The sequence below is a fragment of the Drosophila mojavensis genome, unplaced genomic scaffold, assembly GCF_018153725.1.
Source record: "Drosophila mojavensis isolate 15081-1352.22 unplaced genomic scaffold, ASM1815372v1 contig_36, whole genome shotgun sequence".
In the NCBI taxonomy this organism is placed as follows: domain Eukaryota; kingdom Metazoa; phylum Arthropoda; class Insecta; order Diptera; family Drosophilidae; genus Drosophila; species Drosophila mojavensis.
Genome location: NW_025318858.1, coordinates 9,309,333 through 9,334,810, shown reverse-complemented (window position 1 = coordinate 9,334,810; position 25,478 = coordinate 9,309,333). Strand labels below are relative to the sequence as shown.

Here is a 25,478-nt window from a genome sequence, read left to right as displayed (position 1 = left end):
CTGCAGCCGAGCTGTCCAATTTGGCACATCATTTAGTCAGACTCGAGCTATTCCTTGTACTCCCCTCTCTCTCTCTCTCTCTCTCTCTCTCTCTCTCTTGCCCTATCTCGCTCTGACTTGTTGGCCACTTGTCACCTCCGCTGACATTGACAGCCATTAATCAATCAAGTGGCATTGTCGAGTGGCCAGTGCTGTGCAGGGGAGGTATTTAGTAACACACACACACACAAACAGACGTGCACACAAGCAGCATACACACTCTCTTACGCACACACGCACAGAACAATTAGCGACAAGTTGTTGTTAAGTTTTTTCTCTATCTCTAATTCTCAATGTTGTTGTTGTTGGCCTTGAAGTGTTTCGCCTCTAATGAGATGAACACCAGAAGTTTTCTGATGACAGTTTTTATATATAATTATTTTTAGTGAAACTGCTGTTTAGTTTCGGTTAATGTGTGCAGAGGCGTCTGCTAAATATAAGAAAAAGGGATGTAATTATTTGCAAATAATATATTATATTTATACTAAACAACATGTAATATAATTAAATATTTTAATATATCAATTTCTTTTATTTGACTTAACTCTTTATTCATTTCACTTTTTATAATACATATTACAATGTCACTCATAAATATTAAACTTACATCTGTCTCTCTCTCTCTCTCTCTCTCTCTCTCTCTCTCTCTCTCTCTCTCTCTCTCTCTCTCTCTCTCTCTCTCTCTCTCTCTCCCACTCTCCCTCTCTCTCTCTCTCTCTCTCTCTCTCTCTCTCCATACGTTACATGCAAGCGTAGAATAAGTATGCAACGATCTGCTGCAGAACCAAAGAGACCGAAAGCACTCACTATGGAGAGCATGGAATGAGTGTGGAATATAATTTCCACTGTGAGAGACTTGTGGATCATAATTTACTTTCCAAGTGAGTACATGACTTCATATGATTGCTTTTGATCCCGTTATTCTTAGCTCAGCTCGCATAATGAGAGCAGTGTCAATGTGCGTTAGCGGGAGAGCTATGTATTTCTTCACTGCAGCCTTCAAGTATTGAGCGACGATTTAGATTCTGTGCATATTTAATTCAATTAATTTGTGTCTGTTAATTTATATTGCATAGAACTGTGTGTTGTGTAGTGCTGCCTTTACACTTATTGCATAGATTAATCAATATTTATATTTGCTTGCAAATCAGCTGCAACACAGTGTGCACTTCCAACTATAATTCTTTCGCTTTATGGCTTTCATCCTAAGTCGCTGTTGGAATGTATTTTTCGCTCAGCATCGCGGAAATAATAGTGCGAGCGAGTGAGACATATAAATTTGTTTTTCCCTTCTGCAAGTGGTGCAGTAGCTAGCGCGTGTGTGTGTTAATTTTTGAACCTGTTTTGCGTTTCACTCAAACTTTCAATTTTGTTTGTTATTTATATAATTTTGTTAACGAACTAATCCTATGGAGTTGCATAAAGTAAAAGGTAACATATTGTACCCTTTAATGTTGTTTTAAACGATTTTTTACACGCATACGTACACATAGTATAAGTAAAAGTATGTATAAGTAAAAGGCGTTCAGTTGAACTTGATCCACATTTACTGTCTAAGCATAAGAGTGTTAGAGCGAGACAGTTGTAAGTACAGAGAGGAGAAGCTTTTCTTAAAACAAACATGGGCGGCATTTAGAATTTATTTCAAGGGGACTATGTTTATCGGCCGGTTGGAATTTTTCAATATAATATCAAAATATGCTAAGTAAAAACTGTATCCAATAAGCTTTGCATTTTAAAAAGCTTTTAAGCTATCGGGCCTTTTTAATTTTTTTTTTTTTTTTTTTGCGTGGTTTACTTACTTTGGCTTGCATGACTTTCCTGTTTCATATTTTTGTTTGCCACAGAATTTCTCAACTCACTTTGCGCAACCCCACAGCTGTGCAGGTGCAAGTAAATACTAACCCACGCTGGCCACCCCCTTTTTTTGACACCGTCTAAAACCACACGCCACTGAATAAAACCTATTTGCCCTCTGCCCCTGCCCACCACTGCCAGGACTCGCCGCCATGGCATCATCAACGACGCTTCATTAGCTACGCTCGCTCGCTGCGAAAGGCCAATGCCAAAAGGTGTAAAACAAAAAGAGCCAACGAAAAGCACCAAAGCGCAGAGCTGAGCAGCAGCAAAAAAAAAAGCCGCCGCTCTATGAGCAGCATAGACAAAGCACACACAAACAACAACAACAAAAGAAAGGAGAAGAAGAAACAAAAGCAGACGTTCGGCCAAGCTATACAAAAGAAAAGAAAAAAGTTGCAAAAAGTAGTAATAACGGCAACAGCAATAACAACAACGACGACAACAACAACAACAAAGATGGCGGACAGAGCCAAGCTGCTGCTGCCGCTGCTGCTGTGCCTGTGGCTGATTGATCTCGTGGGAAATTTTGCACAGTTGCAGCCAACCGACAACAACAGCAACAGCAAGTGAAATAAAACCCCAACTTTTTTTATTCCTTTGCTCTGTTCGCTGTTGTGCTCTCTCGCTCTTATTTCTCAGGCTGCTTCTGCTCTGGTCTCTCGCCTTCAGCTCGAAAATTAACTTAATGTCACTTACACTTTAGTGCTTTGGGTTAATTTGGTTAGATTATTGTTAATATCCTTTGGGGTGCTCTCTGTTGTAAGCTCTGTCGGTGTGTGCGTGCGTGCGTATTTGTGTGTGTGTGTGTGCGTGCAAACTCTAACTGAGTGCGCCTCTCTCTATATGCCTCTGTCTCGCTCGCGCTCGCATTCTCTTACGGCCTCTGGGCACATTAATCGGCTGTGGCTGTGGGTGCGACTGCGACTGCGGCTGCGGCTGTTGTAAACTTTTCGGCATAAAAATGATGCATTGCTTTTCTTATGTGTTGGAAATTGTTTTTGTGTCGCCTCAGAGACGAGCACATAAATAAGTTCTAGCTCAATGGCTTTTTTTTTTTTTGCTTGAAGATAAATGTCACAACTAAATACATATGTTTATTTATGTATAAATTTATGAAAATATATCCACTTGATCCAATTAGATTCGAGTCTTATTGGACTTTCTTGTATGAATTAAGTGTAAAATTAAATTGGAAAAGCTGGAAAGCAATCATTAAATATATATGCCTAGATGGGCATACTATATTATATATATGTTTATTAAATTTATATATAAACATATAGATATATAAATATATAAATATATACAATATAATATTAAATTCCTATTAGAATATTTTTATTATATTAGAGTTAAAGTATCAAATATATTAGGATTAAACAGGAACACTTATATAAAAATGTTGTTTAACTCATATTCATATTAGAAAATCCTTCTCAAATCTTTATCTCAGATCTCTAATCTATGACTCTGCATAAAAACCTTGAAATACAAAAATGTTGCTGTCCATCATATTGGGCCATTAGTCAAGCTGGCTAAGGAGTCGCTTAGTAGAGCAGCCCGAGTGAATGGGCCATAGATCAGGGACGCGTTGACTTTTTATGTATTTACATAATGCAGACATTCACCACATCCCTCCCCCCATCACACCGCCCCACCCACCTTGCCGCACTGCCCCAATGTGCTTTGGCTAACTGACTTTGCGGCTAATGCAGATGGCAGGCGAAGCGAAGCGTAAAATGCTTTGTAAATTATTATAGGGAAACAACATGTACGCAAAAGCAGGTGGGGCACCTAAGTAGATATCGTAGCTCAAGGGGCGTGGCAGAAGTCAATGTGTGCGTGTGCGTGTGTGCGTAATAAATTTCAATTGACTTATAGAAAAAGAGGCGTACGGGAGAAGTTTTCCATTTACCGCATGACGATTTTCCCCCTGCTCCGTTTAAGTGAGCAAAACAACTTAAAAATGCACACACACGTGCGTTCAACTAATTTAAGCAAACACCTACAGGCGTCCGCCTCCACGCCCACTTTCCCCATCAAACGCTTGCCCCTCTAAGCTACTCATTCAACAGGCGTCAAAGCAGGCAATTCAAAATGCATTTTTCATTTGGAGGCTTTGCCGTCGCGTCGACAATAAAAACACAATTTTTATGACAGTCGTCAGGTTAAAATACGGGAATATCTCATCCAAACTCACGTGCACAAGGCACACACGCACACACACATGCTCATAAACACATTCACTTATAAATTATGCTTTAATTTGTATGCAAGCTGCGAAGGTGGGAAATTGCCAAATATATATGTATGTATTGCTCCCCTCTCAGCGATTCTCATAATTGTATTAAGCATATTAAAGCTGATTTTTGTGCATTATATGAAGTCGTTAAATCCATGAATGTGTTTTTAAATTAACTTGAATGGGCAGCTTAAAATAACTTTAAAGATATTGTGTTAGATTATCTTCAATTGCATATATAATTGAAGCTAAATATTTACATGAGTTGAAAGTAACCACAGAAATAATATTATAATTATATATTACATAAATATATATGTTTTACATATATTATGATATTAGCTGACTTTTTTTGCTGTGTTTCAAAAAACCAAATTTATTAGCCTGGTTAATATATTTTTACATTCTGTTAAGTCATTGACATTTCTGTTAACATGAAAAAAAGTTACGCTTTTAAAAGAATCCTTTTAGGGATACTGCTAAAAGACCAAACAATTTACCAGTATTTTATTTTGGGACAGTTGTAGACTGCGAATTGCCTGTAATGTTTACATTATGAACATACTTCAAATATTATTGAATATTATTATTATTTCTGATGAATGTTATTATTAGAAATAATTTTCTATTGATATTTATTATTACATCATTATAATTGGAGAAGAAACTCTATTTACCCAGCTTAATAAAAATAAAATATTAATTGATACAAATTTTATGGAAAAAAAAAAATAATAATACCTATAATATTTTTTGCTTTTAATTTAATTTTAGAAATTAAAATTTCAAAATAAACAAATTTATTTTTTGCTTAATATATTTTAATCCAGTCATTATATTTAAAAAGGTAGTTAACATACCTTACACAGTTAACAGTAACATTTTCGCTGTTAAAATATCCCTTATCCAATGCGCTCTCTACTCACTCTCTCTCTCTCTCTTTATCACTCGTTTACAGTGCGAAAAGTATAATTCCCCAACGACAACGGCACTCCTTTCGTTAAGTTCCACTCACCCGTCCAAAAGCCACGACGACCACACGACACCGAGCCGAATGGCCGAGAGAGCATCGTGACGACGAATCGCGAGTGGAAAAAACATAAACGTACTTTCTGGGGCGATGCTAGCGACGATGACGAGAAAAATCAGCAGTTGAGCAGTTCCATTGATAACGCGCTACGAACTGGATCTCTGCCCCAAGCGGGCAACAGCAGGCAATAGCAGCGCACACGAAGCCGTCGAAGCTAACAACAACAACAACAGCAGTAACAAAATATACGCAAAAGCAACAACAACAATTATTACTGTGCGAAATTGAGACTAGCGAAACTGAATCCAAGGCACAGGCGACGGCTTCATCTTCTACTGGTTCTTGTTTTTCCTCCTCTTCCGCTGCTGCTGTAACTGCAGTTTTTTCCATAAATTTCGGCAGCTGCGTTCGACATTTCGTTAAGCGCTCTGTTTTGTCATTACGCGACGCGTGTGTTTAATTATTGTCGGTTCTGTGTGTGTGAGTAACTGTGTGTATGAGCGGGTGTGTGTGCCGCGAGTGTCTTTGTGTGCAGCCACAAGGAATGTGCAACAGGAACGGTAAATTAAACGAATGCCAACACAGCAACAAGAATTCGATTTTAATTACTCAACCGACTCCTTGCACCCAATTCTATGGATGCAGTCAAGTAAGTGATTAAATAAGTTATATACTAAACTCTATAGACACAACCAATTATATATCACATTTGTAAGAACTTTTAAATAAATTCTATTCTTTAAACTAAGATCTATGTATAAAATGGAGAGGTAAATCGAAAGGCAGAGCTAAGCAATTTATGGTTAGGAGTTATATTTTAAAACAGTTAAATATCATATAGCTAAGCTGCATTAATAAATTTTCTTACTAAAAACTATCAAACTTTACGGATCTTAATGAATTCCTTCGTATCAATAAATACATCAATTATTTAATTCCATATTTATTATTTCATTTGAAAATTTGATTAAAATTTTAACCATTTTAACTTATTTTGAATCTTTTAAAATACCGATGTATTTGTACATATTTACATTTCATCAGATCTTATATAAAATTAAATGGCATTTGATAAAGAATGTGATAAAGAATGTGTAAAGCTTTATCAAATAAATTTGCTTATTTTCAATTTGAGTTTCGCTGTCAAGTTGTATATTTATTAAATTAAATTTCTAAAAATATCTTTTAAGAACTTTTCGCCTGAAGCATTTTCGTTTTTACCTCTCAAACGCATAAACAAATAATATTTGATAATAAAGAGTTCATTTAAAATATTAATTAAATTCCCATTTGCTGGAGTTGGCCTAAAGCAACGACAAAAATATTTTATTTCGCAGTGAATTGAAGACAAACGAATATTTATTCAATGTCAGTGGAAAATGTGAAAAATATGAAATGTAGTAACTTAACCAAAGCAATTTTAAAACTGATTGTTAAATCCTTTGAAGTTGTACTTAAGTTTCACGAAATCTTTAACTTTGTTTTATTAGCAAAACTTGTTTAAAATATTGTCTACTACTGAGTTAGCCCTATCTGCTATTCAATCCAATCCAATCGAATCCACTATCTATATATATATCTATCTATCTATCTATCTATCTATCTATCTATCTATATATCTATCTATCTATCTATCTATCTATCTATCTATCTATCTATCTATCTATCTATCTATCTATCTATCTATCATCAATCTATCTCTCTATCTATCTTTCTATCTATATCTATCTATCATTCAATCATTCTATCTATATAACTGCCTATCTATCTATCTGTATAGTCATAGATATATCTATCTATCTAACTATCGTTATCAACTATATCACTATAAGCTGCATAAATCATGTGTAATTTTTGTTAATTGCTCACTGCTGAAACGCAGAACTTGAGTCTCGTGCTGAATTTCAATTAAAGTCCTATTAAAATTTCATTAAACAGCAACGCCCACAAAATGGCCACTAATTAGTTTGGCCACACCCAAACCAAAACGTAAATTCGAAAAAAAAGAAGCCGACCTTTAACCTGGGGGAGCGAGGGCATTGGCATTAAACGAACATTTTTAAAGGCATTTTTTTCCTAAATATAGGCCAAAACAGAGGCAGACGGCCTAATTAAACTGGAGGCCAAGGATGAGTACGGGTTTCTTTTATTTTTTTGTTTTCTTCCTTTCAGTTCTTCTGCTGCTCTGTTGAAATAGGGAAATGGAGTATATTGGAATTGAAGGAAAACAAAAAATTAATTGCTATTAATTGGCATAGAATTTCGAATTGAAATTTGAATGAATGTTACAAATCAGATAGAGTCTGTTTAATTAATTTAAATTAATTTTTTAAATGTAAATATGATAAAACTAAAACATTCATTATTCTATAAAATAAGGAAACAATAAATAACTCTATAAATTAAAATATAATTGCAATTATAGTATATAAATAAATATCATAAATTATTCAATTAAGAGGCAAATTAATATAAAGCTCAGTACAGGGCATTTGCTAGTCGTTCATATTGAGCCACATTGACATTTTGTAAGCCAACAATTCAGTGCAAGTAAAAATTCCGTCATTTTCATTTAATGTGTCGAAATTTTCGCTTAGCCTTTATTTTGAGCGCGAGCAGTAGGCGTGGCAGGACAGACCAGGACAGGGCAGGAGAGGGCAGGAACAGGGACGCGCCCTGGCGTTCCTGCTGATGCTGCTCACCCACAGTTGACCTCTGGCGCGCTGATATTTTTATTATTATTTTTGTTTTTTTTTTTTTTGGGTTTTTTTTTCTCTTTCCTTATTTTTGTATATTTTTCGTTGCTGCTAATTTACGTATTCCAAGCGCGAGGTTTTGGGGTTTTCGCTGTGTGGCCCTCATAATTTACATGGGGCCAAATGTTTTATTTGCTGTGAGAGCCAGCGAACTTTTCGCCTGTCTGCCGAGCCCCTGATTTGCAGTTGTATGAGTGTGTTTGTGTGTGCGTGCCTGTGTTTGTGTGTATGTGTGTGTGCTGTCGTCCAGTTGGCGTCGCATAAATTTTTTATATACAAGTATTTGCCCTCTCCTACTTTCCCTGTCTCTCTTAGTTAGCCTCATCTCTATCTCCCTCTCTCTCTTTCGCTCTTTCAGCCTCACACTATCTTCAACTGACAGCGACTTAATGAGCTGCGGAAGTTAATGTGTAGCTCTATTCTTGTTGTTGTTGTTGTTGCTGTTGTTTGCTTTGCTGGCAAATTTATTTGCATATTTGGGTTAATTCTGTTTCTATTTAATGCTACTATACCACACACACACACCCACAAACACACATACTCACACATACATGCTAAACATGACTGACATTTTAATGCCCCATAGATATCAAAATCGTCTAAATATAGAAAAACATTCAACAACAGATATATTAAAGCTAATATAAATATTATATATTCTGTTCGGCAATAAAAACTATAATTTTGGTATACATGATTTGTATGAAATGTATATTATCATTTAAATCATTTAATCATAGGTAAAATTATAATAAATAAATACAATTATATATTAGTAGATCCTCGTTGAGCTCGCAATTTTCCAGCGTTATATCGGAAGCCTTGAGGCATGGGCTTAGCTTAGCAAATGAAAGATTTGCCTAATTAAATGAATTCATATTGTCTCTATTATAAGTATATCTTTTCTTTTTTTTTTTTTTTTTAAATATATGAATTCTCCATTTTGTGTTTTATAATGCAAAAATAACTTTGTATGTATAAATTTAACTATAATTAAATTTTAAAAAGCTCTTATATAAGAAAAGTTATACATATATATGTATATATGAATATCGCATTACACATTCACTTTTTTCAACAACAATTTTTTTAAATACATTCTAAATTGAATATATATTTAAATAAAATATATTTTCCATTCTCCATACTCTTTTATATAAAATTGTTTTCAAATTATAAATTATACATTTTTAATTTATAGTTAAAGAATATTACATTGCTTTATGTTTTAAGGTTTTATATAAAACTGTTTTAAAATCTTATATATTAAACAATTTTCTTAATTTTGCACTTGTAATTCTCATATATTAGTTATTATTTGAGCTGTGTGCAAAAGCAAACCAAATAAATCCATTATAATGCAGCTAAATATCGTGTGTTTAGATAGCAAAGCCTGTTAGATTATTTTCTATAGCCACACTTGATACTTCATATACAAAGAGCTATAAAAGAGCACTCGCAAAGAGCACTCGCAGAGATAACTTCGCTGTCATCATCATCTCTCCCTTTTTGACACTCTTTCCCAGATTTTCGACTAGTAGCCCACTCAGCGCACAAACTCAACTGAATCACTGCAAATAACGATGTGAAATAAATAAAGGAAAATAAAAGTTAGCCTCACGTTAGATGAAATCAAAATACTCTAACAAAGGTCAAATAATAAGAATGGGTGGAAAGAGGATATTCTGTATTGTAATAAAAATAGGAAATTGTCTTGATGGAATGTTTGTCTTTAAACAAATTCAATGATACAGTTTTAATACCCTTTCCGAGTAGAGTAGTCGTAGAGTATCAAATCAAGGAAGTGATATTGACTTTGGGTGCCCACAATGGCAAACCAAACGTGCTTCTCCAGCATGTCCTTGCATATGTGTAAATACACACACACACACACACACACACACACTACACATTGCAATCACACAATCAATAGAGAAAAATTCTTTGTGTAAACACGTTTTGCTCGTCCATTTCGCTGTGTGAAATGAAAGGCAAGAAATGAAGGGAAGAGGAAGAAAACTACGAGACGAGCTCAAAGTCTGTAAGTGAGCAAATTTTTGTACAAAACTCTTTAATCAAAGCAGCGATTCGAGCTTTCTTTTGAGCAGCAGCTGCTGCTGCCGGGAACATAAGTACTTTGAAGACCCACTCTTTCGCTCTCCCTCCCTCTCTCTCTCTTTCTGTCTCTCTCTCTCTCTTTCTCTCTATGTGGGCTTGTATGCTCAAGTTCATTAGCGTCAGTCGCCAAATATTTACCCGAGCTGCCAATTTCATAGCTCTTTTCTACTTGACTTTGGCTGCAAGCAACAAATATCATTAAAATTGATTTGCTGCCAATATTGATTGAACTAATTTATGCGTGTGTGTGAGTGTGTATATGTGTTTGTTGAGTATGTGAGCAAACACTAAGAGAGATGAGAGAATGTCATGTAAAGCTACCGCAAAATGTAATAAAAAAACAACAAAAAACAAAATACTTATGAGCCCCTCAAGCTAATATTGGTTACACAGTATCCAGCTTAAAAATGTGTTTAGAAATTATTAAAAAAAATTTTAAGCCTTTAATATTTTTATACGATGAAATTTTTATTATTTGTTTTTTATGTTCATACTAAAATGAATTTTATTAACCAAATAAATACCTTTTATTTTTTAATATTTTTCCCATTAAATAATAAACAAATATATATTAAGTGTACACGTAAAATTTAGATTTATTATATTATATTTTTTTTCTTTTTTTTTTCTATATATATTTATTTAAGCTTCAGTTATCTATCCAATGCCTGTTGTCTTTTCTTGGGTGTTAGCATTCCCACCGAAGAATTCTGCTCCATGATATGTGTGTGTGCCATTGCTTCTATAGCTGCAAATGGAGATAACTATTAATATATAGACATATATATGCATATATTTTGCATATATGTAGCTTACAGCCATTGAAATTGCGTTTGTTTACTTCTTTCTGTTTCTGTATATATATGCGATGACTTTATCTGTTTTTATTCGTATGTAAAACTATAAAAAATAATATTATATTATTATATATATAGTATATCTTTTACTTACTGTGCTTTAAGTGTCTTGCAAGGTTTACTTCATTTGGAGAATATTCATACCGATTGTGTATCAGAGGTGTATCATTCCTGTTTATGTATTAATTAATATATGTCTGGCGCATGTAGGTGATGTGCTTCTGTTTAATTAGATTGTGCTTAATAATGTTTCGATTTATATATTTTATATTTTACTTACAGCCCTAGAATACCCAGCAATGTATGTGTATGTGTATCATGCAATATTCTTGTTTTTGTCTCTGTTGATGTATGTATAGTACATATTGTAGATTTTTTCTGGCGCACGCCGATATGTCCATTGTGAGCTTTGTATTTTGTATAAAAAAAATATAAAAAAATTTCACTTTTCGCTTAAAAATAACGAGTCACAAATTAAACAGTTTTTGTAATTGTTTGTGCGTGTGTTCTTTTTTTTTTTTTTTTTTTTTTTTGCCTTGGAACTTTTGTTTTGTAATTTTTGCTGGAATTTTTTGTATATGTTTAAGGGACTGAATTTGGATGTTGATTGTTTCTGTTCTAAAAGTGTACTGACTGAATATATAAACTCTCTACAGGCATAACAATAGAAATGCTTTGAAGTCGGAATCTCAGACTACTTTGATTACCAAGTTTTGCTGTTTGAAATAAAACAAAAATTCGATTTCGATAAAACGGAAACTATCATGCTCGATAAAAAGATTAAGATATAGCTGGGCCCAGAGGCCGCAACGGGAGGACTTGCATAATGTTCCATATTAATATTTAGTACAATGTCCATTTAATATTAAGAATATGGGCAACCTTGTGGGGTTTTCAGATGGGTCCGTCGTATATGGATCCCGAATATAAGGCTTGCGTATCCCTTATTATTCAAGTGGCGTTCTCTACTGATATAACTATATAATTCTACCCTCTGATCACAAATGTAATTCAAGTTGTTCATATAATGCCATTGCCATTAATTCAGAATCCTAAATTTAAATAATCGACTATAAGGAGAGTCAGAGAAAGAGAGAGAGAGAGAGAGAGAGAGAGAGAGAGAGAGAGATGTCCTCTATTCCACTCCAGCCGCCATATAAGAAAAATGTGAATAATTCAGAAAAATCAATACTAATTAACTAAATATCCTAAACCAACTACAAGGAGAGAGAGATATCCTCTATTTCCCCTCAAACTACCATTTAACAAACATGAAAATAATTCAGAGCAATCACATCTTTATTTTTCTACTAAATAACAGTGTCTTCATTCTTGTTCTATATCGTTAATTAAATTTGAGAATTTAATGGTGGTATTTGAAATGCCCATACTTGTGTATTTACTGTAGCGGTGCAGAGCAGGTTCGGCTGAAGGTGATATACATTTTAGATGGTCTTCTTGCTTTTTATCACGACTGCAGGGGCAGTTGCCCCCGAATTGCATAGACTCCAAGTGGAGCTTGACCTCGTTTAGATATTCCTGGAACTGATCTCCCATTAGGCTGTCCGTGACTTTATCCTTACACACTTTGCAGATGCGCCAATATTTCATGCTATTGGCAATATCTCTGCAGAATCGATAATCGGTTGCGGTATAGCGAACAGATTTCCTCGCTTCTGGATAATAAATGAAAAGAAATAAAAGAAATAAAGTATTAAATTGTAAATCGTTTACAATTACTAATTCTACTTGCCTTTCTCTTTGGCCAACAACTGTTTCTTATGCAAATTGCTTAATAGAGCCTGCGACATAAAGACCTGGGCCACGTCGTACTCCCGCAGCGCATAGACCTTGGGCACCATATCGTAGTTATTGACCCATTTATGGCATACGCCGTTGTGATTGAAGCCCATATATGGTACCCAAGTCCAATAAGCGGCATCCATGAATTCCCGGCAATATTTATCTTTAGTCTTCTTGGTGGTCATATATTTATTGCACACATATCGATTGTAGAATCGATAGGTCAATGTCATTAAGAGGTCCTTTACTTTTGAGCTGCTCCTAAAAGAAGAAGGAAAACAATGAATAACTATATCAATAACATCTATATATATCTATATCGATCAACTTCTACTTACGGCTCCACACACAGACTAACATATCCAGGTAGATGCCCAGTTCGCATCATCGTGTGCAACTTCAGGGCAAACGTATTCAGCAGCTCCTCCACGTACTGCAGCTGCATGTTCTTGAGGAAGAGCATGTTATTGATATGCTTGCGCGACCACCAGCCGCGGAAGAAGGCTTGAATCTTCAGGGAAGCATTGTAGTACTTGATCTGTATTGCATCTTGAGTGCGCTCCTGTGCGAAGATTATCAGATGTCGCTTGGCCACACATCGACGCCAAGCCCTCTGAATAACTATGGCTGCTTTCAGCTCTCTCTGCATTCTCTGACGAAGAATGAAGCCACGAACATGTCTTTGTATGGTGCGTGCGGCCTTGAACTGTTTGTAGTCTAGTAATAGCAGTTGAGTGCTAAATATTTAGTGAAGAATGAATTGAGAATTGTATATGCTTTGATTTGATTTATTTATTTACCGTAACATATGTTCCTGCATAGAAAAAAGGGAACCTGAAGAATCGGTTTTATGACTGCATTCATCCTTCTGTCTATCTAATTTGCGACCGTTAACCGAGTGATACGAAAGTAAACCTACATCTGCCATTGGAAACATGTTTATATGTGTATTTTATTCTATTGAGTATTGAGTGCAGTTTATTGTTTATTATCGTGTGAGAATTGTGAGTAGAATGTGCTTATGTTGAAATTGTGTAAATATTTCTGAGGAGTCTGGGGTAAACTGATATGATAGGTGAAATGTGTAGTAGACCATATGAGAGTGTATATGAGAGTTAATGTAAAGTTTGAGTATGGGGCTGTCTTAGTTCTCAATAGAGCAATTTTTATTATTATTTAATTGTTGGTAATTGTGGTGTAATAAGAAATGCGAGTGATTATACCCTGAACCCATTGAAAATGGGAAATCAGGGTATAATGGTTTTGTTAAAAGTATGTAACAGGCAGAAGGAGGCGTGGCAGACTCCACAAAGTATATATATTCCTGATCAGGGCGACGAGCTAAGTCGATTTGGCCCTGTCCGTCCGTCCGTCCGTATGTATGAACGCGTCGATCTCAGAAGATATAAGAGCTAGAGACTTGAATTTTTTTCCTAGGTCCGTGTATATCACGCACATATTAAGTTTTTCTATATATCTATATATCGATAACTATTTCCGATATTTTATTATCGATTAAAAACCTTATCGAAAGCTAGTTATTTAATTATATCTCCTACACCTTTAGAGGTAGAGCTTCCAAATTTTAGATGTAGACTTATATGCATTTTATATAATTTCAATTTTTGTTGTAATGCTTTAGAATGTACATACATTTTCCCCATATGATTACGCTCTGAAAGTTTCATTAAGATTGTATGTCTAGAAATTAAATTATTCAACAAATAAATTCTTATTATGTTGCCCACACTGCCGCGCCGAAAAGAAGTGCAGAGTGATTAGAATATCAGATTAGACGGTTCAGAGTATCTGCTGGTCGAGCAGTCTCGACTAGAGTCTTCTTACTTGTTTTTTTTTTTTTTATCTCGTATGATAATAAAACGTCGCTTTAAAATTGATATAAATTGATTGTCGTACTCAGTAATTTATATTGATATGAATAATTGGTTTTTCACCTCTTAAAACTATGTCTTACTATTTTTTGCAATCATAATATTTACAATTTTATTTCTTTTATTTATTTAATTTATTTTTTTTTTTTTTTTCAAATTTCTTGCTATAACATTTTATAAATTTATTCATTCCGTATGTCAAGTAAAAACTGCTCTAAGTTGTAAGACAATTTTAATTTTTTTGTTAAGTGATTGTATATCTTTTATTTAGTGATGCTGTTCGTGAATAAATAACAACAAATGTTAGCTCTTTGAGCTCTATTAGTAGATCTCTTGATAAATTTATCAGATTGCAAACTACGCAACCCAATTGAAATAAACAAATTAAGAATAACCATAAAATTCGTGAATTTAGCATTCATATGTTGGCACAATTTATTTGTCAATGCGTAAACATAAATCATTAAACTCTATATATTCTCTACACCTTATTACATCCATTAGTTTCGCTAAACTTTACGATATACATGCCTATAGTTTATGATGTTTTTGCCTTATTGCGTCATTAAGTGTACATGCTTTTCCTCCTTCCTAAATGAAGTAATAATAAAATATTAAATAATTAAATATCTGCGATTTGATAGGTTCTTTTAAAGTACTTGCTTTGGGCTTGTAGGTACAACTGGTTTTGTATATGATTTCGGGTTACATTTTAGAACCTCTGGCTGTTTCTTATCCAATGAGCAATTGCAGTTGGCCACAAATTGCATTTGCTCCAAAAAAAATTTGACATCGGATAGATAATACTTAAATTCGTCGCCCATTAGGCTGTCCGTGACCTTATCCTTACACACATCACAGGCGCGCCAGAATCTCATGCTGTTTGCGACATCTCGGCAGAAAAGCGCTTCTTTTTCACAATATCGAAAACTTTTCCTTAATGCTAGATGAGAAATACTGGTAATGAAAAGTAATTAAATGGTGTTTGGGGAATTCAACTTGCCCCTTTCTTTTTCCAGAAATCGTTTCTGTAAATCGGTCATTCGACTCTGTGTCAAAAAGATCTGTAGAATGTCGTATTCACGATTTTCATACTCTTTGGGCATAATATCATAGTGATGTGCCCATCGCTTGCATGCACTATTGTGATTGAAGCCCATATATGGCAGACCAGTACTAAAAGCGGCATCCATGAAATCGCGACGGTGTTTCTCCATATCTGATTTCCTTACCATATATTTATTGCACACATATCGATTATAGAATCGATAGGTCAATATCGTTAGGAGGTCATTTACTTTTGAAGTGTGCCTAAAAGAAGCAAAACAATTCGACAAACATTCGTAACTATGCATTAATATCGATCGCTTGATAAATATCGATCAACTTCTACTTACGGCTCCACACACAGACTAACATATCCTGGTAGATGCCCAGTTCGCATCATCGTGTGCAACTCCAAGGCATACGCATAGATCAGCTCCTCCACACATTGCAGCTGCATGTTCTTGAGGAAGAGCATATTGTTAACATACTTACGCGACCACCAGCCGCGAAAGTAGCACTGTATCTTCACACACGAATCGTGGTACATGATCTGTATTGACTCTTGAGTGCGCTCCTGTGCGAAGATAATCAGATGTCGCTTCGCCGCACATCGACGCCAAGCTCTCTGAATAACTATGGCTGCTTTCAGCTGTCTCTGCATTCGCTGACGAACGATAAAGCCACGAACATGTCTTTGTATGGTGCGTGCGGCCTTGAACTGTTTGTAGTCTAGTAGCAGCAGCTGAGTGCTAAATATTTGATGAAGAATTCATTGAGATATGATATGTTGGATTATTTTATTTGATTTATTTACCGTAACATATATTGCTCCACCGGGTATATTGAGCTTACAGATTCACTGCCATGGTTATTTAGACATTCCCTACTATTTTGAACCGATTGGCTACTAACATACGAATTATATGATGGAAGCATTTTTTTTTATGTTGTATTGAGTATTGTTTACGTCCGTGTACGGATTGTGAATGAAGTCGGCCTCAGCTAGTAGTGCTATATATATATATTTCAAAATTCATGGGTAAATTGATATGTAGTTGAAATTTACAGTAATAAATATGACTATAGGTTTCATATGCTGCTTGATTGGATGTTGTACTTATTTTGCGTTTTTTCTGGTCTGGTAGATTTCTTTTCCTAAGGGAAATTTTTATTTTATTTGTTGAACAACTTTTAAAGTGTATTTCTTTAAACAATTTCTCAAAATAATAGTCTTTTATTTAAAATAAGTTAAATAATCATTTCATATCCCTAAAAAACGAATTCAAGAAATATAAGTATAATTATTGATTTTTATCGATTGTCAAATGTTATTAGCTACCGAAAAAAATTATAAGCTTGCATATTACATGCATTACATATATATAAAATGCCCCACAAAACATGCACAAACTGAATTTCTAATTTAATAATAGTTAATTTGTAAGCTAAATGTCAATAATCTTTCTCTTAAGGACTTAAATCAAATAAAATAAAATTCAAACGCATTTTTTAGAGCCAAAGGTCATTTATTATATAATTGATACCAGAATTTACAACTCCACCATCCGAACAAACAATAAATTTTATACCAGAAAACTATTCCAGTTCAGTTTTCGAAAGAAGCCACTGAGCGTAAACAAGTGAAACAGATGACAGTGTAGCATTATTGAATCATTGAAGCCTTGGAATAAAGATAGATCGAGATGATTCCCAGGCGTTCGTATAATAGCCAAGAACTCATGCATAAATGTGAGATGGTAGATTAAAGATAAGCAACGAACTCGCCATCGTCCTAATCAAAATCCATGTTTGCGTTTCTGAACTTGTACGTGTATATATTAGTCACTGAAAAAGGAAAGAGGGAGCACATTAGATATTTCAAATATATATGGGTTTACTTTTAGAATAAATCTTACACTTACAGTCCGAGTAATATCCAGTTGTGTGTATGTCAAGCCGGGTATAAATTCTCTGCCGATATCATTGTATTAGCACACGGAAACCAAAATCGGAGATATCATTCATCAAAATATTGTGTTGGTACTTATTGAAGGTCTGTTACTTGTCTTATATTTATGTATATAGTACATATATATATGGTACATACATATATATATATATTTTTTTTTAGTTTTTAATTTGTTTTACAATTTTTTTTTATTTAGCAACGTGTTTTTTTTTATATTTTTCTTTTTTTTTTCGTTTTTTAAATTATTTTTTTATAAAATTATAAAAAGTTACACTTTGCGCTTAAAGTCGAGTAGAGTGAGCAGTATGTATATTTGAGTTTGAAGAACACATAAACGAGAAATATAATTTTTTTTTGTTTTGTTTTTTTTTTTGTTGATCTGTCAAATGTTTTGTTTTGGTTGGTGTGTATGTATTTATATTTTTTTTTTTCAATTTTTTTTATTTCACTTTTTTTGTTGACTTTCCAAATGTTTTAAAATTTTTGTTTTTTGTTTTTTGTGGTGTTGTCTGTGTAGGTCCAAAATGTGTACTGAATAAAATCTGGAGTTGGGGCTGGGCATATGAAATAGAATTTGGGTTGATGAGGTCAAAGCCTACTTTGACTGTAGATGAGATGAAAGCCTGCTTTGATTGAATGATTTTTAATTTTAATAGTATGTTTAGACAAAATAATGTAGTTTTTTTTTTTCTTATCATTTAGTTTATTATATTTAATGAGGGACTTATTTTATATCATTTCATTTAATAATATTTAATAATATACTCGAATACATGCTAAACTTAATTAAACAGTAAAGCCATTTTTTATTAATAATATTCAATTTATTTTAACTATAAAATAATGCAGTTAATATAAGGAACATTATTTTATGTGTAATTAATTTTCATTTAATACTAATATTTAATATGGGATTTCTTTAATTCGATAATAGTAGTTAATTGCATTAGGTAATAAAGTCTCCAATACATTGACATTTGAAATAATAACATTATTTAATTAATGTACATAATTTTTTCATATTTTAATACTTATATTTGATTTAATTTAATCATACATTAATTAAATAATAAATGTTTTAAATTCATCTTCAATCTTTATAGAGGTATTTCTTTTAACTTAATACTAGTATTTAATTTAATTTAATTTAATAATAAAGTTTTTTTTGATATATTACATTTTGCCTTTGACATTCGGAGACATTGTGAAAATTGAATTGCGTGCTGCTCGCTTGCAGCGCCCCATGTTGCATATTATATAGTCCGTTGCATGAGCGGAGGAACTGAGAGATATCAGGTTGAGAAGTAACGCAAGTTTAATTCATTTTTAATGCCGGCGCTCGTCTGCTGGCGTCTTGAACGCTGTGCTGAATGAGTGTGCTTGCAGCTGACCAGGCTGCCAGGTCAGCGGTGCGCAGCTGCTGGCTGCAGCAAGTACTCGGCATACCAAAAAAGGCGGAAATCAAAAGTTAAAATAAACTACATTGTCGGTGGCGATGGCTGCGATGGCTGCGATGGTGGCGATGGTGGCGGTGGTTGCAGTTCGCTGTTCGCTGTTCGCATTGCTTGTGCTGGTGTCTGATTGTCCTTTGTGGCGCTGCCTGCTGGCTGCTTATAAAGTTGCCGGATATCCGGTTGTTGTCTTCGCTCATTTTTCGCCATCTTTGCGCTGCCGTCCGCATTCAAGTCCTTATGCACGCGCCACACTCCACGATACTTCACTGTTGCAGCAGTCCACAAGGGCCTTTGTCCATTGTTGTCGTCGCCCTCACCCTCGCCCTCGCCATCGCCATCGCCATCGCCACCGTCGTCGTAGTTTTGTTTAATGTTTCATTTATTTATATTTTTCGTAAGGACACTGTCGTCGTGCTCGGTCTGGCGCCCTGTTGTAGCTGCAGTTGGAGTTGTCGTTGTTGTGTTTTCACTATTTGACGCTTGTTTACTCATTTCCGGTTGCAGCAACTCGCAGTGTAACGAACACCAACACCAACACCAACACAATCCGCAGCACTCCGTTGCGTAATGTCCTCGAGCGAACTTGCTCGCTACTTAATGCTGAATTATTATATAAATTACAGCGGTTCGCTTTATAAGAATATATAACTTTATCTCTATTTCTATTACTTAGATAATTGTATAAGCAAAGAGATCTTTGAAAAGTTTTTTAAATATAAATTAACTTTTATTTATTACTGTATTTTTAGTTGTTTATTGCAATTGCTTATCAGCAGAGATTTTTAAACATTTCTTAACTATGAAATATATATTTAATATTCAATATATGTATATATATTCAGCAATTGTTTTGTTATCATACCACAACATAATCTTTTTGCATAATATATAAACTAATAGTTTATAAATATTAATATATATTTATAGCTAATATCGAACTTGTTTCCAACGTCACTTAATGCTTTAAATCAATCCAAAAATTTAGCAACTTAAATCAGTCTGAATGAAAGTTCATTTCGTAACCGCATTGAATATTCGCTTTGCCGAATTCGAAGTTTCTGCCGCGCTTCAAACAAACAACTGTTGATTAACAAATTTTTTGGATAACTCTCTTGTCTACATATATATGCATATACATAGATACATGTATGTGTGTGCATTGGCAAATTAAATTGCAACTGCAGTTCGACTATCTCAGTTACAAGGCCAAAGTTTTTGGGGGTAAAAGTTTTTCGATTTGCCATAGCGCCAATTGCTTTTAATTTGCCACAAGGCGGCGCAAGTCAGTCAGCCAGCCAGCCAGCCAGCCATCCAGCCATCCAGCCAGCCAGCCTGCCATCCAGCCAGCCAGCCTGCCAACAAGCAAGCAATCAATCAATATTCATCAAAATGCTATTTAATTTGAATGCACCTCCAGCTACCGCTACAGCCACAGCTCCTGCAGTCCTGCCGCCCTGCCCCTGCCTCGTCACCTGCCACAAAACTTGTCGACGTTGCAATCTTTGTAAAGTCGCCGACAAAGCGAGCGTTGAGAATGTGTCAGGCGACACTCGACAAGCAGGCGGCGGCGGATCAGGCCAAAAGTGCCGAGGCACAACTAACGAGCAACGGCTCAAGTTGCAACTAGTTGACTTGGTTATCGAGTCGTCCAAGTGTTGTCTGCGCAGAGGGAAATTGCACGAGGCATTTCTCAGACCTTGCGCTAATTGCGAGGAATCGCATTGAATTTGAATTGATTCGCATAAGTCGTTGCCAACTTTTTAGCTGTGCAAATATGCGTATGCACAGGTCTGAGTATGTGTTTCTCTTTGGGTTCTATTTAACCCACATTCCGTGACATCTGTTACCAATTCTAAGCATGTCTGCTCCAGTAGCTAGACGCCACTTCGTTAACCCAATTTCTGTTTCTTTGGAAATAATTAGAGGGGCTGCACTTTTTCTCCCTTGTTACAAGGGAGAGTGTCTATACCAAGAGCAACTAATTATTGAAAAAGTATAATTGATCAATTCGGAATTTCTATAGCGATTAATTGAGTATATAGAAGCAGTATATCTTTAAAAGAAAACATTAAAAAACGAAAAAAAAAATATATATATATGTATATATATATAAATGAATAAAATGAAATAAATAAATACATAAAAAAGTAAATAAAATAAAAATAGAATTTTTCTCATAATTAGTAAAATTTTTAAGAACTGCAAAAAAATATTACAAAATAATATTTATACAAAACATTTTACTCAATATTATTGAGTATTTTTTTAATCTATTTTATTTTCGTTATTTTAAATAAAATGCAATTTTTTTTAATGCATTTTTTTTGCTGTGAATATTTACAGTACTATATTAAAAAAATATATATATAAATAATAATTATATATACTTAATAACTGCAAAATTAATTTAAAAATAAAAATATATTACCGAATCCTGCCAAAGAATATTTATATTAAATAAATAACTTATAGTCTTATGTTAATAGTAATAATTTCATCAATATTATTACTTCTTTCATTCTCTTAAACATAAATATTTGTATTAAAATTTTCACACACATACAAATTTTGACCTTTTTTATAATATTTCTTTGAAATAAGTTCCCACATATGTAGCTTTACCATTTTCAGTTAAAGCATTTTCAGCATTTTCAACTGCTCTCGTGCATATGCGCATTCATTTAATAATGTCTAATAGCTTATTCTTGAGTAATTTTCATTTATGTTAAAGCTGCTTTCGCTCAGCTAATATACTCAATTAAATGAGGTCTGCTCTTATAAGCTGCTTAGCCACTCAAATAGAAGCGAGAAGAAGAAGAAAAAAAAACATATATATATGTATATAAAAACCAGCAAGAGAAAAACGCGAAACTAAATTTGAGAATTTTCTGCATCAGACTGGCAGCAATTGCTTTTAATATTATTTTATTTGCTGAGCGAAGCAGCCAGACTAATATAAATTTTATGCGCCATGCAGACACCTTAAATGTAAAATAGACTATGGGCTGCAAATACATACATACTCATGTGTACATACACATATGCTATATTCTTTATATATATATTCTTTATATATATACCTAAATATTTGAAAGACCACAAAAAGCATGTCCTTGTGGGCTGGCTAAGGCCACTTAATGCACGCCAAAAGCAGTTGATGTGGCTGCCAATGTGTGTGTGTATGCCATGGCTCATAAATACACATAAACACACGCACACATACATACAGAAGCCAAGCCATCCAGTAAGGACACATGTTTTGGATTTACTGAGCCTGCTCGCAGGCATCTTTTCTGTTATCCTATGCCCCGTTCGCCTGACTCTGTGTGTTTGTGTGTGTGTGTGTGTGTGTATGTTGTTTCTGTGCTTGTAGTCCTGTTAATAATGCTTTTGATGTGTGCTAAAGACAGCTACAAACTATAGCATATACTTTGCACTAGATCTATCCCTCTCTCTCTCTCTCTCTCTCTCTCTCTCTCATCTAACAGGGTTACGACATAGCTGGCTTCAGCTTGCACTCGAATGTTGTTCAACCCAGCCAAAGCCTAGCCCCGAGCCCAGAAAATCTCTGCTGCTGCAGCAAACGCAAATGAAAAGCTGCAATTTTTGACACAAGCAAAATTGCGCAGAAAATGGAGTGGAAAATCAACATTTTGAAAATCATTTTGCAGCCATTTCAGAGTTTGGTATTGTCTATAAAAATGTTTATTAAAGTTTAGGGCATATATATATTTTTTATTTTTTTTTTTTTATTTATTTATTTATTTATTTTTTTTATAATTGAGAACATGTAATTTTAATAAAGCAAAAGCTATCTTGCCTTAGAATTTATATGTACATAAAGCTTGTTACATTTTTTGTGAATAATTGGAAAGGAATGTTATGTGAATAAATGAGAAATGATTTGAATGTTTTTCTTGTTGGCTATGATGTTTGACATACTTTAGTCAGTTTTTGGCATTCAAGCCGTTCAGATTTTCCTTAAATATTACCAAAGCTACCTGAATTCCTAACAATTCACCGCAGTAACAGTCACCTTAAAGATTTTTTGAATAGACGTCGTCGCTGTTTGATTTATGTATTACGTATACGCAGCGTTGCTTATCTTTTTTTCTGTCGCTTTTTATAGCCAGCACTCGCACCTGAGTCTCATGCGCAGCTGAGCAATTACAACAACAACAATAACAACAACAACAGAGTGTCGACGTCTTAATGGCGCCGGCAACAACAGCCACAAAACTGAAAGCTCTAAGACCAAGGCGCAAAAAAGTAACGAAACATTCCATAAAAGTGTAAGAGGAAAAGTAAGTCTATTAACGGCAATGACAAAGCACGCGAAAAGCTAATAGAATGACAGACCTGTAAAGTGCTTCTCTCACTGTGTGTGCGTGTGTGTGTGTGTGAGTGAGAGACAAAACGGGCGTGGCAGTAGTTTGGCAAGTCTATAAAAATGTATTAACTGCTCGACTAGGTAGCCAAAATAAAGTCATAAACACCATAAGCAGGGGCAAAGGCTGTGCGTAATATGATAATCATTGAGTGTGTGTGTGTATGTGCGTGTGTGTGTGTGTGTGTCTGTCTGTGTGTTTATGTGGGAAAAACAAAATGTGGGCGTGTGAATTGTGGACGCGACGTTCGCTAAGAGATGATAGCACACTAGAAGCATCTCTTGAGGCCAGCAACAAATCCATTAAACCCTTATGATGCATGCGCGCAAATAAAGTGAGTGAGTGAAAGGCGCCACACAGACACAAAGGGTGACGGCTGCAGTAGGGAGAGGGAGGGGAGTGCAGAAAAAAAAGAGCGAGAGAGCAGAGAAAAGACAACAAGCGCAACACACTGGCAAAGGGCGTGGGAAACATATGCCAGAGCAGGCTTAGCACGACACCAAAACAAAAGCAAACCAAAAAAAAAAAAACAAAAACAAAAACAAAAAAAAGAGAAAAATAAAGAGAAAGCGAGTGAAAAAAGCTGAGGAAAACACGAAAAAGAGGCGCATGCTATAACGTTAACCAAGCATAGGGCAAAATGCAAAAAGAAGAGAGGCCAAGTGATAAGGTCGCAACGGACGGTGCGCGGTGCGCGGGGAGGTGTTGCGGGCAGGTTAAGAGGTTGCGGCCCGCAAAGTGAGCAAACACTTGAGCCAAGTGCTTGGCTGGTTAAAGCAACGAATGCGAGTGAGAATGTGTGAGTGTGTGTGTGGGTGTGCACAAGTGAATGTTAATTTTGCGAGTCTGGCAAAGATAGTAAAAGTGTATGTGTGTGTGTGTGTGTGTGTGTGAGGCACTAAACAATGGATGTTAAGTAGATAAATAAATTAGATATAAGTGGATTATATGTGCTCTGTATGGACTGAGAAGAGAAATATAAAAAGAGGCAAATGCGAAAGTAATTTTTCATCATGCTATCTCTTTCGCACTTGTTGCCAGTCGAGTCTCATGTCTGAATTTGCTGCGTGACTACAGGAAAATGTTTTTTATTGGGGTTACTATTCAATATTAATCGAAAGTAATTTATTGTAATGAAATTCAAGCTATTATTAAAATATTATATAAAAATAAATAAATAAAATTAAAAATAATGAAAATTCTTTCTATACAAATAATATTTGTCCTTCAACTTTTTTTTTTTTTTTTTTTTTTTATATAAATTTATGTTTATTTGACGCTTTAAAATCTTTGACTTATAGTTAATGCAGCCTAGTGAACAGCTTTAATTAATTATTAATTTTAATTAATTTCAGTTCACTCTTCTGATATATAGCACCCCTCTATATAGTTCATAGCTCTACCAATTCACTATATTTCATTCAATATTAAAGACTTCCAGCTAAACAAAAATAATGCTGCACAAAATAAGAAAAAGATCTTGCTTGCCCTCAAGAAGCCCTCTCTCCACTATATTCACATCATCATTGCAGCAGTTGCCTTAGTTTTCTCTATTTCCACTTCACATCTTCAACTTTCTAAATTTCCATGCACTCTTTGTCTCATTTCGCTCATTTTGGTGGGCTTATTTACAGTCTTTCGGCTCTTGCAGCTCTCAGCTCAATTGTCTCCGGCAATTTGTCGATGGTTGCCTTTACGCTCTAGCTCTCGCTCTCATCACTTCGCTTTCCATTTCAGATATTCGATACGATGATATGGGAGTATTACATAAAACATGCTCTTATCGTGTTTTACCTTAACCAAAACCAAAACCCAATCCTTTGGCACAGTTGCATAAATAAACAAGCAACATAACACATCCTCTCTCACATACACACACGCTCAATACCTGAGTGCATTTTTAGCATTTCCTGGCGGTATTGCAATGCCCTAGACTAAAAAAATATATATATGTATATTTATATGTATATATGTGATACACGTGTGCAAAAAAAGGAAAATACAAATACAGCTTCGCAAAGAA

The 25,478-nt window shown here is 34.7% G+C and overlaps 2 protein-coding genes and 2 long non-coding RNA genes across 9 annotated transcripts in view; 1 reads left to right on the top strand and 3 right to left on the bottom strand.

Annotated features, from left to right (window-relative positions):
• Positions 1 to 5,293: 5,293 nt before the first annotated feature.
• Positions 5,294 to 25,478, top strand: part of LOC6576411 — an 88,938-nt gene continuing 68,753 nt past the window's right edge. The window contains exon 1 of the mRNA XM_002002365.4: positions 5,294 to 5,820. The gene's annotated coding sequence lies outside the window, so the exon portion shown is untranslated. The remainder of the gene's footprint in view (positions 5,821 to 25,478) is intronic.
• On the bottom strand, positions 10,679 to 11,545 carry LOC26528428. Its single transcript, XR_001449382.3, has 4 exons — positions 11,183 to 11,545; positions 10,997 to 11,123; positions 10,862 to 10,945; positions 10,679 to 10,793 (listed from the first exon to the last, which is right to left on the bottom strand). It is a non-coding gene; the product is annotated as an uncharacterized LOC26528428 (long non-coding RNA).
• Positions 12,184 to 16,700, bottom strand: LOC6576413. Of its 5 annotated transcripts, none has more exons than XM_015165158.3 (5): positions 16,459 to 16,663; positions 15,995 to 16,393; positions 15,601 to 15,908; positions 15,257 to 15,540; positions 15,000 to 15,188 (listed from the first exon to the last, which is right to left on the bottom strand). In XM_015165158.3, the coding sequence occupies exons 1-5, from the start codon at positions 16,578 to 16,580 to the stop codon at positions 15,129 to 15,131; spliced, it is 1,173 nt and encodes a 390-aa protein (XP_015020644.1). In that variant the 5' UTR covers positions 16,581 to 16,663; the 3' UTR covers positions 15,000 to 15,128. The 5 variants fall into 5 exon arrangements, with proteins under 5 accessions (XP_043864567.1, XP_032584787.1, XP_002002404.2 ...); XM_002002367.4 differs by having other exon boundaries at positions 15,261 to 15,540; positions 16,459 to 16,658; XM_044008632.1 differs by lacking the exons at positions 15,000 to 15,188; positions 15,257 to 15,540; positions 15,601 to 15,908; positions 15,995 to 16,393 and adding exons at positions 12,184 to 12,578; positions 12,656 to 12,966; positions 13,044 to 13,442 and having other exon boundaries at positions 16,459 to 16,700.
• On the bottom strand, positions 17,150 to 17,787 carry LOC116803874. Of its 2 annotated transcripts, none has more exons than XR_006357108.1 (2): positions 17,561 to 17,787; positions 17,150 to 17,489 (listed from the first exon to the last, which is right to left on the bottom strand). It is a non-coding gene; the product is annotated as an uncharacterized LOC116803874 (long non-coding RNA). The 2 variants fall into 2 exon arrangements; XR_004363882.2 differs by having other exon boundaries at positions 17,567 to 17,787.

Bases quoted from the DNA above. Each gene is read 5' to 3' on its own strand.
- LOC6576413 (XM_002002368.4), bottom strand. From the start codon at position 13,642: ATGTTTCCAATGGCAGATGTAGGTTTACTTTCGTATCACTCGGTTAAC. The intron at 13,443-13,505 runs GTAAATAAATAA...CTAAATATTTAG, and splicing joins ATGCAGGAACATATGTTACG to CACTCAACTGCTATTACTAG. The intron at 12,967-13,043 runs GTAAGTAGAAGT...TTCTTCTTTTAG, and splicing joins GTTAGTCTGTGTGTGGAGCC to GAGCAGCTCAAAAGTAAAGG.